Here is an 18,542-nt window from a genome sequence, read left to right as displayed (position 1 = left end):
AGAAACAAAATTTTATCTTCCATTACTTCCCAGGGGAAATCCTTTGAGCCAAACAGGCACATTATAACTCATTTTCTAGCTGCCCGTTTTCCTCATTTCTTAACATGCTTTTAACTCACTAGAAGATGTTGCCTTAGAGTTTCATGGGTTCTGTTTCTTTCATTCACTTAAGGATATCAAGTTGTCTTCTTCCAAAAAGTAACTTCATAAGGTTATAAAATCATAATATAACCTAAGCGAAAATCCCTTGGCCTACTACATGGTATTGTCAAAGGAGGCAAATGCTAAACAGAACATAATCCGCTGATAGGGGATTCTGCACTAGATTATACCACCCAAAGAAAATTAATCAAATACTTTCCAACTAAAAATCAAACATTCTAGTTTCTCAGGGACAGTATTAAAGTGATTTCCTACATTTCCCTCTCTTCAGCTTAATAATTTTAATTCTAGCCGTAACAATCATTCCATTTAAATTGTATTTTCATGGCCACATAGACAACAGACAATTTTCTAGACAATTTGGATTGTTTGAGATGCACATCGTTAGCATAGCAGTAAATTAATTTAATAGCACTCATTATATACTAGCTTTGAAATCAATTCTTAAGCATCCCCACAATCAAAAAAAAGTTAAGGAAGAAAGTAGAATACTATTACAACCACTTCTGTAGCCATTCTTGGAAACTAAGTACAAATAATTAAATACAAATATTAATTTATATTCATACACATAATCTTCATAACAGCCTACATCCAGTGTCTTTGGTAAAAATAGTCTTTAGAGAATTCTTGTTAAAAAGGCAGTCTCTAGGTTTCTTTATTTGACTCTTTTAAATTTACCTAAATTGAGCCAATTAATCAGCAGGGAACACAAAGCAGAAGAGAAATACTGCTAGGCGGCTTTGGCTATCCTTACAGGAATAGAATCAGGAAAGTCAGACTCTAGAGAAAAGACCTGGTGTGTAACTGGCTCTACCTCTGCCTGCTGGGAAAATTCTCTCCACAGTGAGCCAAGGTGTCAGGAGGCCCTAACAGAGATCCTAACAGAGATATGATGTGGGGGAGGGCTGTGGGAAAAGACCCTTCCTAACTTCTGGAATTGATAACAATACTGAACTAGTAGGTTACAAAGCTTTGGCTACAAAGACAAGGTCGGAAAAGCAGTCTCCTCACTTGCTCCACATATGGGACTTTGCAACCATCCAAGTGGAAACCAAGCTGAGCAATTTATTCTGTATATCCCAATGATTTTTCATAACATCCACGAACATTGATAACCATTGCTATTAATTTCCCCAACACTTTGCAGCTTATCTCCCATCTGCACAAAATCATTCATATGGCTAAAAACCTACTTGTAAGAGCTGTCAAAAGTGTGTTTTCACCATTGCACATTCGGTCACTGAACAAGGATTCCAGGGAGGAAAAAACTGATTCTGCCTAAAACCCACATTAACACTCCTTCCAAAGAAATACTTCCATTAACAGTCGATGACATATTTGATATGAAACCCTCTACAGTCATTCATATCGCGGAGTTTGGAATTCTGGCTTTAAAAGGAAAATTTAAGAGGAAATTTACAGTCCTCTATAAATACCTTATAATAATATTTCCAGACTAATAAAGACTATTCAAGTATAGAAGCAAATATCAAAAAGGCAGACATTAAGAATCCCAACTTTACAAGAATACACTGCCAACTTCCTCTGAGAAGGAAGCACAGTGGCAATCTTTCCCTTCAGAACTTAATCAAAAGTTTCCATAAAGAAGTTAGGTAAATCCCCCCCATCAAGACCAAAAAAGAATAATACAACTGCAATAACACATACACGAACCAGTAAATGCTAACCAAATACAAGAACTGGAACCACTGGAAAACCAATCATAAGTTTCAAAAAAAGAAAAAAAGAAAGACAAACTTTTAATCCATTAATCTACTGGTGAATAGATTCCAGGAAAGCACAAGGAAACAGATCCAAAATACATTTAATAAAACGCAAGGTACTACACAGAGCAACAATAACTATTTCTGTCTACTTACAGCCTGTATAGCTTCGAAGTCCCAAGAAACAGCAACTCAGGAAACAGCTGAAGGTGATTTCTGTTTAAACGCCTTTTGAGAAAAACAAAACAAAGCATATGTTACATAGAAAGTACCCAACAATGAGACTGTGATTGGGTAGTGTCATGCCTCATCCTGTATTTCAGAAAGAATGAAATAACATTCAAGAGAATTCAAGCATTACAAATCAAAAGTTGGTTACACCTTTTGTTACAAGATTCTTTAGAGCAATTTTCCATTGTGCTTACTCAGATGATGGTTACTGGGGCCTAAACTCTATATCCACAACCCTTGCAACATCAGTCAACCAGCACAGACACAATGAAAAAGGCTTTCTGGACTCGTTTAGTGAGTATGTATGTTTAGCGAGTTCAACATATAGCAGAAATATCGTATTAAACAGTGCCCTAAAATAATTCATATTCTGTCCCAAATGACCTAAATCTTCAGCCAAGTCACTGGAGGGAGACAGAAATTTCTATTTTTTTTAACCTTTCCATTTAGTTTCACAAAAACATATGAGAAAGTGTCAGCATGATTTGTCCCTCTAGGCAAAATCAGAAGAAAACTACAATCCACAGTTCTTTACTCTCAACTGAATAAAGCTGAGTTATAATTAACAGTGAGGGCAAAAATGTTTAAGTAATGTTTTTCCTAAAAATGTTTAACTGATATTGGGATGTTTTAAATATTTTAGAAAAGAATTTGATTGCAACCCTAACTCAATTTAAGCCCAGGAGCTTGGCGAGCTATAGTTCATGGGGTTGCACAGAGTCAGACATGACTGAAGCAACTCAGCATGCGTGCACTATATAACTAAGTTCTTTCGGACTATGAACACTTACAGAAGAGTGGCAAATTCTAGCCCCAATGTACGAATTTCCCAATCGCATTCATTTTAAGTGTACAACTTAACATTTCAGTCAAAATAAACGTCTATCCTCTCTTTTTCCAAATTCAAATAAAATGATGATAAGATGATGTAAAATGCACACTTAAATGATTTATAAGTTGCTGGGCTTCCCTAGTGGTTCAGCCAGTAAAGAATCTGCCTGCAATGAAGAAGACCCAGGTTCGATCCCTGGGTCTGGAAGATCCCCTGGAGAAGGGAATAGCAACCCACTCCGTATTCTTGCCTGGAGAATCCCTTGGACAGAGGAGCCTGACAAGGCTACAGCCAACAGAATCTCAAAGAGTCAAACATAACTGAGTGACTGACACAATAGTTCTAGACGAGAGCAAAAATATCCAGAAAGTAAAGTCACACTGAAGATACTTGAGGTGTTTCTTGTCTTAAAGATAAATGTTAAGGGGACAGGAAAAGAGGGCATATCAATCTTACCCTCTTTTAAACGATAATGTACTCAAACGGTCATCAGATGGGAATAGAATTACACTCATTTAGTGTCTAGAGTGTAGAAATGGTGCTAGTAATTTTAACTTTTAACAAAGCATTGATAGATGATTATAAGGAAGATCTTTGTAAGTACAAAAGATGTTAAGAAATGAACAGCCTTAGGAAGCTTTCAACTCTTTTTATTATTATTATTATTATTATCCACATTATTCAAGCAGAGGCTATGCATTTTTTCCCCTGCAACAATGTAATAAAAATTCTGCATTAGGTTAAAAGTTGGATCAAGTGAACCTCAGAACTTCTTCCAAGTCTAAAATGCCATGAGGCAATGATGATTATGCTTACCATCTTTTGTTATATAACTCATATTATTAAGAGGTTAGTCATCTATAGATAAATGCTCAGAACTTAATAAAATGTATATAGCTCACAAAAATGTATGTTGAGACAATCAGAGGTAAAATCATAAAATTAGTAGTGAAAAGGTAGACTTTTCACTTACACTAATTTTATTTTTTTGATGAATAAAGCACACAACAAGATTAATGTAAAGTTAAATCAAAAGCTTTTATTTTTTTCTTTGCCAGGCATAATTCTAAGGTACGAGGACTCCCAGAGTCTACTATTATACACTTTCAATAAACTATAATTTAATTATGATCTTGTTATATTTATGTCTGAAAAAATAATTACAAATATTCACAACAGTGGTAATAAGAATTTTTCTAGGAAAGACTCCCCATTTTCCAGAGAGGCAATCCCAATTTTTAAAATTGCAGAGATGTGTTTTCATAATCTGATCCAAACCACTGAAGAACAAACATTGTCCATGAGTCTCCAACCAAAAGAAGGACGTTTCTTCAGGTCCCCAGCCCTCACAGAGGCAAATCTCTCTATGGAGTTTTCCCTTTTCTCCAAAGGGTCCTTTCTAACATCTTCTATGTAATTCCCCTGATTCTCCTACGTAAAGTTGGTTCCTCCCTTGTCTGTGTCTGCATTTGCCTCTAGTATTTGATAAGCAAGAGTCCCTAACACTATATTACTCAAAACATTTATTCACATAAATGTCTGAATCCCACTACACTGTAAGCTCTTCAAGCGTAAAGACTACGTGCTGTGTGCTAAGTCGCTTCAGTCATGTCCATCTCTTTGCGACCCCATGGACTGTAGCCTGCCAGGCTCCCCTGTCCATGGGATTCTCCAGGCAAGAATACTGGACCCAGGGATCAAACCCGCAGCTCCTGAATTGCAGGTGGTTCTTTACCGCTGAGCCACCCAATGGGGAAACCCTGTAAAGACTATATCTATGTTTTCATATTTCCTTCCCTCTTCCTTGGCACTTACTAGGTTCTTAGGAAATGCTGAATAAAACAAACTGCTCTTTGCATTTTGATATAGTTTGGCAAAACCCTAGCATGTGCATTTTATGTTAGCCAGCTTTCTCCAGACATGTTTTCTAAGGTACCTGCCTTAGGTTTTATGCCCCTCTCCAGATAATCAAAGTCCCATGACCAAACCTGCTTTCATGAGCCCTATAGAGCAACTGCCTCCTTTCCTTTAACTTCCCCTTGTCATGCCTTTCTTAACATGATCTAGAAACTGGAAGGAATTCTATATGTTGAAACAAATTCAGATATCCAAGTGACTGAGAGCTGCCACTAGATCACGTGTTAATGGGTCCACACAATTTCAGATATTGTAAGAAAGAAGGCAATTCAGAGAGAGTGCAAGCAGTGTCTTCTCTCATTTCTTTTCATATTCTTAAGAGGTTCCTAATTCATCCTCCAAATAACAGCTAATACATACTAAACTCACCAGGTGACAGTCACTGTTCTGAGAAGTTCGCATGAATCATCACATTCATTCCACCCCGTAAGTAGGTGCCACTGCCACTGCTATTTCGGAGGGAGGCACAGAGCTCATAGAAAGTAGAGCTAGAATCTAAATTCAGGAGGGCTGACTCCAGAACACACCCCCTGAATCACTCCTTTCAAAGAGACACAGTCTAAACATCCCTAAACAATAATTCAAAATAATGTAATCCTCAACTTTCCCTTTCAGCAATCTTTCTTTTTTTGAGGGGGTGGGGGGTGGGTTGGGGCAAAACGTAGTTTTACATAGCCCACTTCTTAAATATCTATGAATGGATCACCGGGAAATAAAACATCAAGCTTTATTTAAAAAGAAACTAGCTTTCTAGTCAGTGCACTATTTTAAATACCTATTTAAAATACCTAAAGTTGAAATAAAAATGAAAATATGTATAAAATATTTTTCTTAAAATTCAAGTAATTTATCACTATATAATGAAAATTATTATAAATGATCTTCATGTGTCTAAACCAACCATGTGTATCAAGCAAGGTAATGTCATATGAAAAAAGGTAGATAACAGGTGAAGTGATAACATGAATAGAAAAACAGTATTGCTGCACTTTTTTAAAAAGAATACCAATACATTTTTGGTTCCTAGTCTTCTATTTCCTCTTCCATCAGTATCAAGAATAAATGGAAATGCAAACATTACAATACAAAGTGAAACTCTCCCAAAATATTCAATAAAGGAAAAAAATTAATGCAGAGTTCCTTTGTACAATGACCAGGAATTAAATCTTTAAACTAAAGAGTATTTTTTAAAATATGAAATTATGTTAAAGATACAGAGTAAAGTAAGCCAAAAAGAAAAACACCAATACAGTATACTAATGCATATATATGGAATTTAGAAAGATGGTAACGATAACCCTGTATGTGAGACAGCAAAAGAGACAAAGATGTATAGAACAGTATTTTGGACTCTGTGGGAGAGGGCGAGGGTGGGATGGTTTGGGAGAATGGCATTGAAACACGTATAATATCATATAAGAAACGAATCGCCAGTCCAGGTTCCAGGATACAGGATGCTTGGGGCTGGTGCACTGGGATGACCCAGAGGTATGGTACGCGGAGGGAGGTGGGAGAGGGGGTTCAGGATGGGGAGCACGTGTACACCCATGGCAGATTCATGTTGATGGATGGCAAAACCAATACAATATTGTAAAGTAATTAGCCTCCAATTAAAATAAATTTAAATTAAAAAAAAAACTATCAAGGTGCATAATAATTTCTAAACAGAGCTGGAGAAGAAGTAGCCTGGCTTCTTCCAATACTACAAAATACTTCTTAGTAGCTTGAAGAGCATAATAATAACTCTAATGCAAATGTGTTAAAGAAGTTAAAATCTGATAGTCCAAGAACAGATAAACAGCATGTAGTGAATTAAGGGCATCTCAGAGGAGGATTTATGAAGCCAACAAAAATTAGCAGCATTAAGCTGATCAGGTGGGTCAATTTCTAACTGTTCCAGCAAGGATATTCAATTGTGTCCAAGGACACATAACAGAGATTCAGTGATATTCAGCTCCTATGTCATCACTAACTAGATGGAATCTGCCTACAGGATCTCAGGACTAAAAATTCTCTGGTTGGAAATTCATGGTTTCAGAAAGGTGTGTAATGAGTCTCTGAGACACATTCCTTCAGGGAAAAGATGAGAGATCCCAGCAAACATTTCCTCTGGGTGGCCTTCAGTGAGATGAATGATCTTTCTGTACCACACTAAAAACCACAGGCCTCTGAAATGCAGATTCTTAACAGCTCAACTTGAAGGGCATTATTGACAAGCTTTGTTTCAGATTATTATCTGCCACCCACTCCTGTTACTTATCCATGGTTATAGGTTGGAGGTCTTCTTTCAACTTCCTCCTCAATCCCATTAACATTTGCAACCTTCACCCCAATCCAAAATGTAAAATGAAAACGAGTTTACCTAAGCTAGTAAGAAAGTCCCATATTTACCTATCACTGTAAATGGGATATATTTACAATGCACCTGATTTGAAACAAGTATTTGACAAACACTGCCTTTAAAAGTCTATCATTTACAATCTCCCGTTTCTCATACATAAATGTCTTCTTCTCAGGTAAATTTCCATTTGTCTTTTATGCTAACATTTTTAAAGCAAAGATTTTTAACATTTAGCAAGTATTAGATAAAATTTATATTTTCGGCAGTATCAGTATTTTCACCCTTTATGCTCCATGGTAAGAGATAAAAATTTATTAATAAAAAGTTGCTTCCTCTTCACTCCCCTTACTTCTTGATAGTCTCTATATGTTCAGAGCGATTATGATAAATACTCTGAAAAAAAATCTGGAGAAGGCTTTGCACTTTCTTCACATCTCTTCTATTGACTATATGCTATAAGAAGAAAATCAGAAGGAAAATGATAGTAAATATGGATATTTAAAAGTCAGATTTATTATAGACACATTTTATTAGCTCAAAAAGATAAAGTATTTCCAAAACTCAGCTTCTGAAAAACAGGAAAGGAGATGTTGAAATTTGTAATAATAAAAAGTTCCAACTCTGCATCAAGCATTTTGTGAAAATACGTGCATTATCTTACTGAAACTACATACCGTTGCAATGAGATATAATAACTGTCTCCTTTAATGATGACCAAAAATGCAGTTTTCAAAGATAAGACAATTTGATCAAGATCTCACAATGGAACAGAAATCAAGTATTTACTCTCATGTAATGTTTTAAAGGTAAGGAGAAGAGATCGTATCTATTTAAAAAGCACAATCAACAGTAAAACCGGTGAGTATATGCCAACGTTCCATAGGACACCAGGCAATAGCATATAAAATTACAAGGTGTTTTTACCGAGGGGAGGCTAGGTTATCTACAATGAGGACAACGGCAGCTAAGAGATGGAGTCCCACCTGCATTCAGGGGAGGTGGACACTGCCAAGAGAACAAGTAATTTTCTGTTGATGTTATCTTAAAGCAAAAATTCCAACTGCATTAAAACCAAATCCAAACTGTTACCAAACTCGCACTCTAAAAATGTTTTCACCAACATTCCTTCCAGTCCAGCAGATATAAATTGCTCTGAAACAGGTAAGAGCAATATATGTAAAGTTCATGCAGAAGTCTCTCATCCCATGTTAAGTTGTAAAATTCAGTTTAGAAGGCATAATTCAAGCAGAAGGGTATCCAACAGGAATGAAAGACAGGAGTTCAATGTAAAATATTTGACATTGGTTGCTTCCACAAATACATTGTAACAGTGCAAACTAAACTACTCATTTCAAGGGAGATATAAAGGCCACAGCATCCAGCAAACACTGTTACAAAGGATGAGCCCAAAACAGATGTGGGAAAAATAAACAGCATTGCCACTGCAGAATTTATAAAACGCTCCACAAAGAGCAAACAGAACTTCTCACCACTGTTCAACTTCAAGGCCCATTTAAAAAAGTTGTATGAGAAACCCTCTCAGACAGATTCAATGTTCTGCTAAACTTCAACAGTGCACTTGCATTAAAGCCTTCTAAGATGTAAATGCAATTTAAAATAGTTCACTATCACTTATAAACAGGCAAGAATAATTGGACATTTAATGGCTATCACAGATAAAGCGATTCACATTGAGCATCGAGGTGCATGATTTATCTCCTACAATGTACATATCAAGCTTCTTTACCGAGTTTGAGATGTTCTTTATAGAGACTTTCCCAAGAAAATAACTGCAGTCACTTTAAACTTGAGTATAAAGGTGCCAGAAACTATGATGAGCTTGCATTCTTTTCCAAGTAGATTAGGGCTGTTAGTGTACCGTTACTTCAAGGAAAAGAATGTGTTATGTGTTGCCTACAAACTTGCAGGATGAGTTAGAAGAGGGATTCTCCACATCCCTAATGAGCAAGGGTTCAGGGGAGACTTTCCTCGGATCTGTTCCACAACACATTCTCTGCTTGAACTAATGGGTAGCGACCTACAACCAAAAGTCTAGAGTGTTGGAGTTCCTTAGTTTCACACTAGCTGTCACATGCCTATAAATGGTGTGCACACCCAGGGAGAAATAACTCAGCGCCACCTTCAAAAAATACATGTGCCTTTGAGATATCCTTTAGGGAAAGTAAAGTGTGTAGTCAAACTTAGGCTCTATTGTAAAGACTTTTCTAAACTGAGTTATTTTTTTTTTGTATCTACTTGGTAGAAACTAAAACAGACAAGTGAACAGGTTTTGCAACAGCTTCATTATAATAATATTTTTAGGACTCTTTTATTCGAGCAAAAATGAGTATCAAATGACATAGCTAGTAAAAAAAAAAAAAAAAGGTAATCTGAAATCCAAAGATACAAAAACTTGGAATGTTTAAAGAATATTGTCTTAAGAGTGCCATTACACTTTACTGATAGGAACAAAAGTACAACCCAAGCCTTTGGCTTTACCACTTGTGCAATTTCGTTATTGTAAGCGTGTAAGATATTATGAAGTTAATGAAATACCTAATATCCAAGGTTTTCAATGGTATGCTACTGGTTCTCATTAATGTAATATAAGCATATATGAATTTTATTTTGTATTATAAGTATTTATTGCATTTAGGGCAAAATGCCCTACCATTTTTTTGGACAAACTTAAAAAATTTCAAAACCTTTCTCATACTCTTCCATTTGTGTTGTCAAGGAACGTATAAAAGCAGATGTCTTACAGTAGTGAAATACTGAGTGGCCTGCATGCATGCCTGCTAAGTCGTTTCAGTCATGTCTGACTCTTTGCAACACTATGGACTATAGTCTGCCAAGCTCCTCTGTCCATGGGCTTCTCCAGTCAAGAATACTGGAATGGTTTGCCATGCCCTCCTTCAGGTATCTTTTCGACTCAGGGATCACATCTGAATCTCTCATGTCTCCTGCACTGACAGATGGGTTCTTTACCACTAGTGCCACTTGGGAAGCCCCAAAGTGGCCTGGGTCTCTCTAAAATGCCATAAAATAGAACTTTAATTACTTCAGCATAATCCCGTAAGACATAAGTGAATATTGTTTTCACCTGCAGAGAAAAGTCATGGGTCCGAGGGTGATTTTTTTCAGCCTTCTAACACATTACCCACTAGTCAAGAAGTACTTTGAATTAATAATTTTGTATGGAGACTTTATTGCAGATATACACAGGTATCTTCTATTAAGTATGCTGCTGCTGCTAATGCTAAGTCGCTTCAGTTGTCTCCGACTCTGTATGACCCCATAGACGGCAGCCCACCGGGCTCCCCATCCCTGGGCTTCTCCAGGCAAGAACACTGGAGTGGGTTGCCATTTCCTTCTCCAATGCAGGAAAGTGAAAAGTGAAAGTGAAGTTGCTGAGTCTTGTCCCACTCTTAGCGACCCCATGGACTGCGGCCTACCAGGCTCCTCCGTCCATGGGATTTTTCAGGCAAGAGTACTGGAGTGGGGTGCCATTGCCTTCTCCATCTATTAAGTATAATGAAGTTTAATTCTTAAATGCTCCAATTCCTCACTATAGCTTATTTGGTTTCCCTTAATTAACTTCCATTGAATATCTAGTTACTTAACTATATCAGCTTTCATTTGAACGTTTGATTAAACAATATGAGACCTGTAATGCAGTATGAGACCTGTTAATGCAATCTACATCAGGCACATTCTCACAGCTTCATTCTCATCCCAGATAAGCAAGTACTACTGGCAACACAGCGCACCCACGGGAATCTGCCAGGCACATGTTAGGTCAAGGGGCACTGTAGGAAACTGTCACAAGTGGATGTACTGTGTGCTCATAGTGTGTAGGTGTGATTAAAACTTATTCTTTTTATGATGATTCATAACAACAGTCTGATCATCGTATCATCTGATGTTGTTTTCTATACAATACAAAGAAGTGAGTGAGAGGCAGTGAGGCAGTGAGAGAGGAAAGGAAAAAAGGAAAGAGGAAGAGACAGATGATTTTAATTTCCATCTAGTTCTTGGTATTTTGACTGATAACCTTGAGTTCCATCAATTCTTTGAAATGGAAAAAAAAGTGTTACTTTTGTACCTATAATGTTTTAACAGTAATGATTTTTTTATCCTATACTAAAATTAAACTCAATCTGATAAAATGACCCTGTTTCTTAGAGATTAAAAGTCGGATTTCTAAAAGGAACTGCTCTTATCTTCTGTTCTCAGATGTCTTCTTTCTCTAGATCAAGTTAAAACTCTATCAACAAAAAATAAAAAGAAAAAACTTAGAATTTTGAAATATTCACAAAATATCATTTGGAATTGTTTTGATTTTATCATTTTAAAATGGAAAAACAAACTTAAAACCATAAATTGCACACAAATAATGTTAATGTTTTTATTTTTGTTCTTTACACAAAGAATGAAAGTTAAGTTGCTATATATACATATGTAGTGTAAATGTGTAAATGGCATTTACAACATAAACCTGCATTCATAGACCTTTTCATAATTTGGAGTTTGAATTTAAACTTCAGATTCAAGGTGCCAAAAACATATAAATTCACATGAGATATAATTATTTAAAAGTTAATTCACTGGTTACTTCCCATTTATTACATTGTCTCTTGCAACTATTGGGAGGGGAAGCAATCTGTGCAATGTTAATGACATCACCTACTACAATAAAAATGTATGCCATAATTATATCATTATAATGCCATAGTAATTTGATTATAGAACTCTTTGGGTAGCTTTTTAAAATTTTATTTTTTAATTAATATACTGAACAAAATATAAAAGTTTACTTCACAATAACCTGAATGCATTCTTTAGCAAAACCGTTTGACATTTAATGTATTAAAAAAAAAAATAAATATTTGAAAAGTGTTCCTAAGAAATGGTTTTAAATTCCAGAATCCCAAGGAGATGAATTGGCTGTCAGATAACAATGTGTTTCCATCAGATGGACTTGGCAGTTGTAAACAAAAGGAATTTTCTCAGCTTTTCCTCACAAATATGAAATATTTGCTCTCAGCCAACAGCTGGGGTGATTTAAAGAAGTCCTGCATATATATTAGTTTTCATTCAAAATTACAAACCCTCCTCCCACTCTGAAACATCTTGCTGCATCTTCATAGAACAGAAAATTGTTCTAAGATGAAGTGACACCCCCAGGGGAAGTCAAAGTCAAAAAATAGCACCTACTTACAACTTTAATTGAATTTCAGATCATAATGTATCTGGTTAATAAATTTTAGGAAAAGTTAACTTTTTCAAAATGAAAGTTCAAACGATACTCCAAAGTGGCTTGAAAAATAATGAAAAAGTTTGTTTTGTTTCAGTGTTTCTGAAAATACTTAAAATTACAAAATAAACCAAATAGAGACTTCATGAAAAGCCACTGAGAATCCTTCAAGGTCAAAGTTGTTCAAGAAAAAAAAACATAAATATACAGACATATGTATCTCACATGTATATATAAATCCTAAACATACACACACATACATGAATAAATATGTTATTGATGAAAAAACTATTAATGTTTAAATGATAATTTTAAATTATCTCTTCATCTTAACAAACATTTAAATTATATTAATGCTTAGTTTCAATGGATGAATTAATAATAAATTTGTCAAGTACTCACTAGTAGTTAGGTAGTCACAAAAGAGATCAAAGAATAAATATTTTCAGAGTATTTGTATATACTGAGATAGATTATGAACTTATGAACTTTGTTATAAAAGTAACCAAATGTTTACCTTATCTCTATTTCCTTCCCAAAACTAGCTTTAAGTAGTGACTTTACATGTACTTTGAATCCCACAAATATATCCCTTTATTGTAATATTGTTCATGGAAAAAATTTTTATAAATAAATTAGATATATCTGTATTTAACTTTAAGTTATAAGTGTAGCTTCTATTTACAAATAACTTAGAAGTTGACAAGTCATTTTTTTACTTACAATTATACTGAATTAACTTTTGTACTAGGGCTCAGTGAATCAGTATGTGCTATACCCAAAATGAACCTCATCTCTCACTATTTTAAATAAAATTTTTATTTTTACCTACAATGCCTCTTAAAACAGACAAGAGAACTTATTAAAATAATTGTTGGCACTTTTAATAGAGCCATTATTTGGCCTTAGAAATGCAAAGCTACTAAACTTGAATTATCAAGACATATGGAGATATATAATTCATATTTCAAGTAACAAATTGTGTATTTTATCTTAATTATTTCAGACAGAGGCTTCTGTCTTTTGTACATATACACATAGGCCTAAAATAATAATGGTTCTCAAGTAATATATATCAATCCATAAGATTTTGTGTCTGAAATTTAAAAAAAAATACATTTTAAATTCTGAAGTCCACATTTGATCTTCTTGGAAAAACAACAATTAATGTTATATGACATGCTGTGATAAAGTAATTCTTACTTCCATTTATCCTTAAATGCTTTTTCCAGCAAAAAGAATATTTAGAAAGCTAATATAAAATAAGGAAATAAATATTCACCACAAGTGTTAAATATCAGAAAGCAAATCTTTATAACATTAAGAACTTTAAATAGTTCTTCCAATGCCATTAATGACACACATAGCAACATCATGGGAACTAAAATAATTATCAGCAAAACTTTGTTTTATAATGCCCCATTAATGCAAATAAAACCACCACCTTTCCTCCCATAAGCAAATAAAACAAACTAGATCAACAATAAGAAAAAACGTACATCTCTAAGTACCAAAGCAATGGTTACCAAGGAAGTAAATGTGTCAGGAAAGTAAGTCTGTTTTTGAACTTTATCACAAATTAGTACTATTGATAATTTCTAATTTTAAATTAGTTTAAAAATCACTAATTCAACCTCTTGTTTTTGTAAATTTACAGACTAAGACATGAAATTAAAGACATGGTCCTGGAAATGCAAGTATTATTAAAAATATAGTTATGTCGTCATAAATTTGGAATTGAAAATACTCACAGTCTCTCCAGTTCTTTAAGATCCTGGAATGCTCCTCTTTCAATGGTGGTAATCTTATTCTCCATAAGCTGACTGAAATGCAAAGTATAACAGGGGTCTTAATGTTAGCACTCATTATCTGAAAAAGTTTCAATTCAGCAACTGAAAACTTGTCCATTTACAAAGTTAAATACTGCTCTGGTTTGAGATTCAATACAAAATCTAACAATGATATATATGAAAAGAGTCAGGGAGGGATAATAGTATCCTCATCACAAAACTTTCATAAAAAATACTAATTCAGTTTCTCACAAAATTTAGTCAGAATCCTGAACCTTAAACTATAGTATATCTTGAGGAGTAACCCCTGATACTACAATTTTCATGGCTAGTTTTCAAGTGAGTTCTTAACTGAAAGAATCAACATACAACAATTCATCATATATAGACTTCAATTCACTGATGGATATATGTTAGAAATGAGAAGAATTCATCAAGGGCAAAATGTTTCTTTTAAAAATAAACAGAGAACACACAATGATCAAAAGAATATGTTCACTGCAATATAAATATTAAATTTAAATTTAATTAAAAATTTGTAAGAAAAAAGTTTTACATCACACCGAATCTCAAATGATGGTTCACTCACAACACCCAAAGAAGTAATCACATTGCAACAATTTTATAAAAGCTGCAAAGTTATTAGATACAAGAGACAATTCAAAATATTACCAATTCAAAATATTTTAGTGGGAAGAACTCTGCAAAAACCTGGATTGTTTTATTTTAATGTTAGAAAATATTTATATGTGTTGATTGCTAGAAAAGTCTGAACATTTTTATATTAACAATAATAAAATGCAGACCCACTTAAATTCTTTCTAGTTAATCTCAAATCCTAAAAGTATATCAAATGTCTCACATTACTCATATTGTGAAAGCAATTATGCTACATTTTTATATGCATAAGCACTTAGGGTTGTTACAGCAAATATTTGAGGTCATTTCCATAATACTATTTTATGGCCTATACCTAAACTTTAATAAGTCTACATTTTTATTAAAAATTGTAGTATACTGATAAACAGAAAGGAAACCAAGGCCTGGTAAAATTTTATGTTTCTGTCATTGAGACAGTTTTTAAACCTGAGATCAGTAATGATTCAAAATCCACAACCTTAAAAAACATGATAATTCTCCAAAACACAGACGAACATACTTACAGAACTCTTAGGTGTCGAAGACCAGCAAAATCTGTCTTGGTAATCCTTGTGATGTTATTTCCATTCAAATCCCTAAGAGAAAACAAGTAAGAAAATGAAAGTTCCATTTAATTTCTATCACTATCTAGTTAAAGAAGAATATACACTAAATAAGAACTGTGACATAAAAGATCAGTTCCAATTATTAGTTTGCAAAGTAAAAGAGAGGGAAGGAGAAGGAAGTCATCTGTGAAAGAAAATTTTTAAAATGATTCTTAACAAGTTTACACAGTCTATGCTTACCAGCATATGACAAGAAAATGAAGTGATTCTGTTATCAAGAGTTCTCTTTTGTGTCTGTATGGGAGTGCTTTTCATTTTTGTTTTTATAAGGAGATGTATATTCATTTCACAGATACCCTGCTATTTACTATAATTGTTATGAACACTCCCAAAAAGTTTCCTTCAGGAAGTTAAACGAACAATTTTCTAATATTATTCAGGGAGAAATTTAAAAAATTCAGACCCCTATCCTTAGGTGGCACCGTGGCTAACCTTCCTAAGGCAAAGAATAAAGTTAAAATGTCATCAAAAGAACTGCACTTCAAAGACTGGCATTTATAGGCATTTACCTTCCAACAATTCTATGTTTGTATGAAAACTAAACTCTTCATTTGCAGTTCAGGAACCCCCGCTGCGAACTGTAAAGTGAAAACTACCAGCAAGGGCAATAATGGAAATAGTATTCAGACCCTGACATTTTGGTCCAGATTTCAGCACCACAGTTTCCTTGAGAGTCACAACCCCCTTTTCTGGCATCTTAGGTCAAGATCTAAACTTGCCCTGGTTTCAATCATTTCAAGTAAAACCAGGCTTTGCTGCGGTTTGAATGTTCTCCCCTTCAGGGAAGTAAACCTTACCTTGACTTTAAAACAGCATGTTTGGGGTCTATATTTAATGTGCTTATGTTGTCAATAATATAATTTTATAAGCCGCCACTGAGTAAACTATTTTCGGAAAATTCTTTATAAATCCTTCATAAGGGTAAATTTTTCTCAAGTACCTAAAACTCAGTTGCTATATTTATTTTTTCCCCAAATGCATTCCCCTTTTGTTGAATAAGACGTATCAGTGGTTAAACTTTAAACCATTCTGAATAGCATGAAATGACAAGCGCTAAGACGAGAGTTTTGCATTGCCTTCTCCCCAAACCATTTTCAATGCTGAGCAAAGCACCATCGAATTGTTTGTTCCCTTTTCGAACTACCTGACATAACCTGAGTCCTAAAGCCCCCATCCCACACAAACTTGGTAAATCACATTTTTGACAAGACACCTTCGCTAGGGCCGCAACGTGCCCAGCGCTGCTGGCCTGGAAAGGAGGGAAGAAACCGAGTAGGGGTCGACTCAGTGAGGCTCGGGATGGGGGAGCCATTTGCAAGGGAAAGAAGTGGCTCGACTTTAAACTGAGAGAGAGGGAAATGGGTTGGATAAAATCTACTCGAAGCGCTGTGAGCCGCGCGGGTGGAGGCGTGCGAGTCCAAGCGGGTCCCCTCCGCGGCCCTCCACCCTCACAGCCTCGGGCGCAGAGGCCCGGGGAGCGCAGCCTGGGAGCGTCGCCCAGGTCCTCCTTGCCCCGCCCGGCCCACGCGCAACAGCGAGGGAAGCGCGCCCCGGACGCCGGGGCAGCGGCCTCGACGTTCACAAAGAGAAAGGCCTCCACGCTTCACTTCCCTGAACTCGGAAAGCGCCCCACAAGCAGCGCGTGGGCCGTCATCACCCGCTCTGCTATTACTTCTTCATTAGGGACTCGCAGAGACAGGGAGGCGGGGAGGTCTGTGGGCAGCAGAGCGCGAAGAAAGGAGAGGAAGGAAAGGGAGCTGCTGACACGCGCAGAGACGCGGAAACTGCCAGAAAGGTGGAAAGGGGGCACTGGGGCTCAGCAGGAAGGGCCGGAGGGGGCAGCCGAGGGCCGCGGGGTTTCCAAAGCGGACAGACCCGCCTTGACCAGTGCTCGTTTGGACAGCCAGCCCCAACTTCGCTTAGTCGATGGGACGCGCGGTCTGCCTCTGGAGTCTCCCTGCTCCGACACGTCCCTTGGGGCTCTCCGCCGCCGCCTCCTCCCCCGGGAAGTGGCAGGCGGGGGGAGAGTAGCTGGGGGCTGCACGCGGCCGCTATCCTGGGGCATCCTTCCTTCCGTGGCCTGTGGAAGTGCCCCCGGGCGGGATCAGCCTCCCCACACCCCATCTCCTCTCCCTCCGTCCCCAGGAGAGAGACACAAAGCCCGGGAGCAGAGGTTTCTCTCATTTGAGTACCCCCTTCCCCTCAACCCCTCTCCTCGCGCCACCCCGCGGTGACAAGAGCCGGAACTGAGCCCAGAACCGACCCGCGAGAGTTTCCAACCGCAAGGTGACTCAGTTTACGTAGTCCAAGGCACAAAGTCGCGTCTCCCTTGCCCCGGGCATACTCAAGTCCTCTTCCCTCATCTCCCCGCCTCCCCAGCCTCAGAGAACCAGCCCGCAAAGGGCTGCGAGTGGCGGGACGAGAGCGGGAGGAAGGGACCAAGCGCAGTAGTCAGCGGGCCCGCCCCTCCTTGGGCAGCGCCCTCCCAGAGAGTTCAAGCCTAGGATGCGCGTTGAGGAAAGCTAGTGGGGGCTGCCCCAGGCACAAGTCCCTGTGCCTCGGGGTCCCTCCAGTCTAGATACAGGGGCTGCGCGGCCCCGATGGGAGGGAGGGCCAAGGGGGAGAATGAGCCCATACTCACAATCTCTCGGTGTTGCGGGGGATATTCCTGGGCACACTGCGCAACGCCAGCCCGTGACAGTCCACTGTGCTCCCGGAGCAGGAGCACTGCGCCGGACACGCTTGCGGCGCCACCTCGTTCAGGATCGCCAGCACTAACCCCAGAGACAGGGACAGCGTCTGCCAGCCGACGCCGTGCATCTTCCCCCGCCGCCTCCTAGCTCGCTGGCCCCAGGGGTTTCTCTTTAGCTCGTTCCTCTGCTCCAACCGCGCGGTGCCTGAGGCCCAGTGCCTGGCTCGAGGCTAGCCACCCAGAGTGTCCAGATAGCGTGCACAAAATAATACAGAAGTAACAGTAATATTCAAGGCAGTAGAGCTGACACAGGTACGCGTCTCTCAGC

General features: G+C 37.4%; 1 protein-coding gene across 1 annotated transcript in view; it reads right to left on the bottom strand.

The window, feature by feature from the left end:
• SLIT2 (slit guidance ligand 2) overlaps positions 1 to 18,342 on the bottom strand; it is a 402,319-nt gene extending 383,977 nt beyond the window's left edge. Inside the window, exons 1-4 of the mRNA XM_055588127.1 lie at positions 18,164 to 18,342; positions 15,421 to 15,492; positions 14,219 to 14,290; positions 2,046 to 2,117 (exon numbers count right to left, since the gene is read on the bottom strand). Coding sequence (XP_055444102.1) covers positions 2,046 to 2,117; positions 14,219 to 14,290; positions 15,421 to 15,492; positions 18,164 to 18,342 — 395 coding nt within the window. The remainder of the gene's footprint in view (positions 1 to 2,045; positions 2,118 to 14,218; positions 14,291 to 15,420; positions 15,493 to 18,163) is intronic.
• Positions 18,343 to 18,542: the final 200 nt, after the last annotated feature.

The sequence above is a fragment of the Bubalus kerabau genome, chromosome 7 (genome assembly GCF_029407905.1).
Source record: "Bubalus kerabau isolate K-KA32 ecotype Philippines breed swamp buffalo chromosome 7, PCC_UOA_SB_1v2, whole genome shotgun sequence".
Classification (NCBI taxonomy): domain Eukaryota; kingdom Metazoa; phylum Chordata; class Mammalia; order Artiodactyla; family Bovidae; genus Bubalus; species Bubalus kerabau.
Note: the sequence above shows the minus strand (reverse complement) of the source record. Positions and strands in the feature narration are given on the sequence as shown.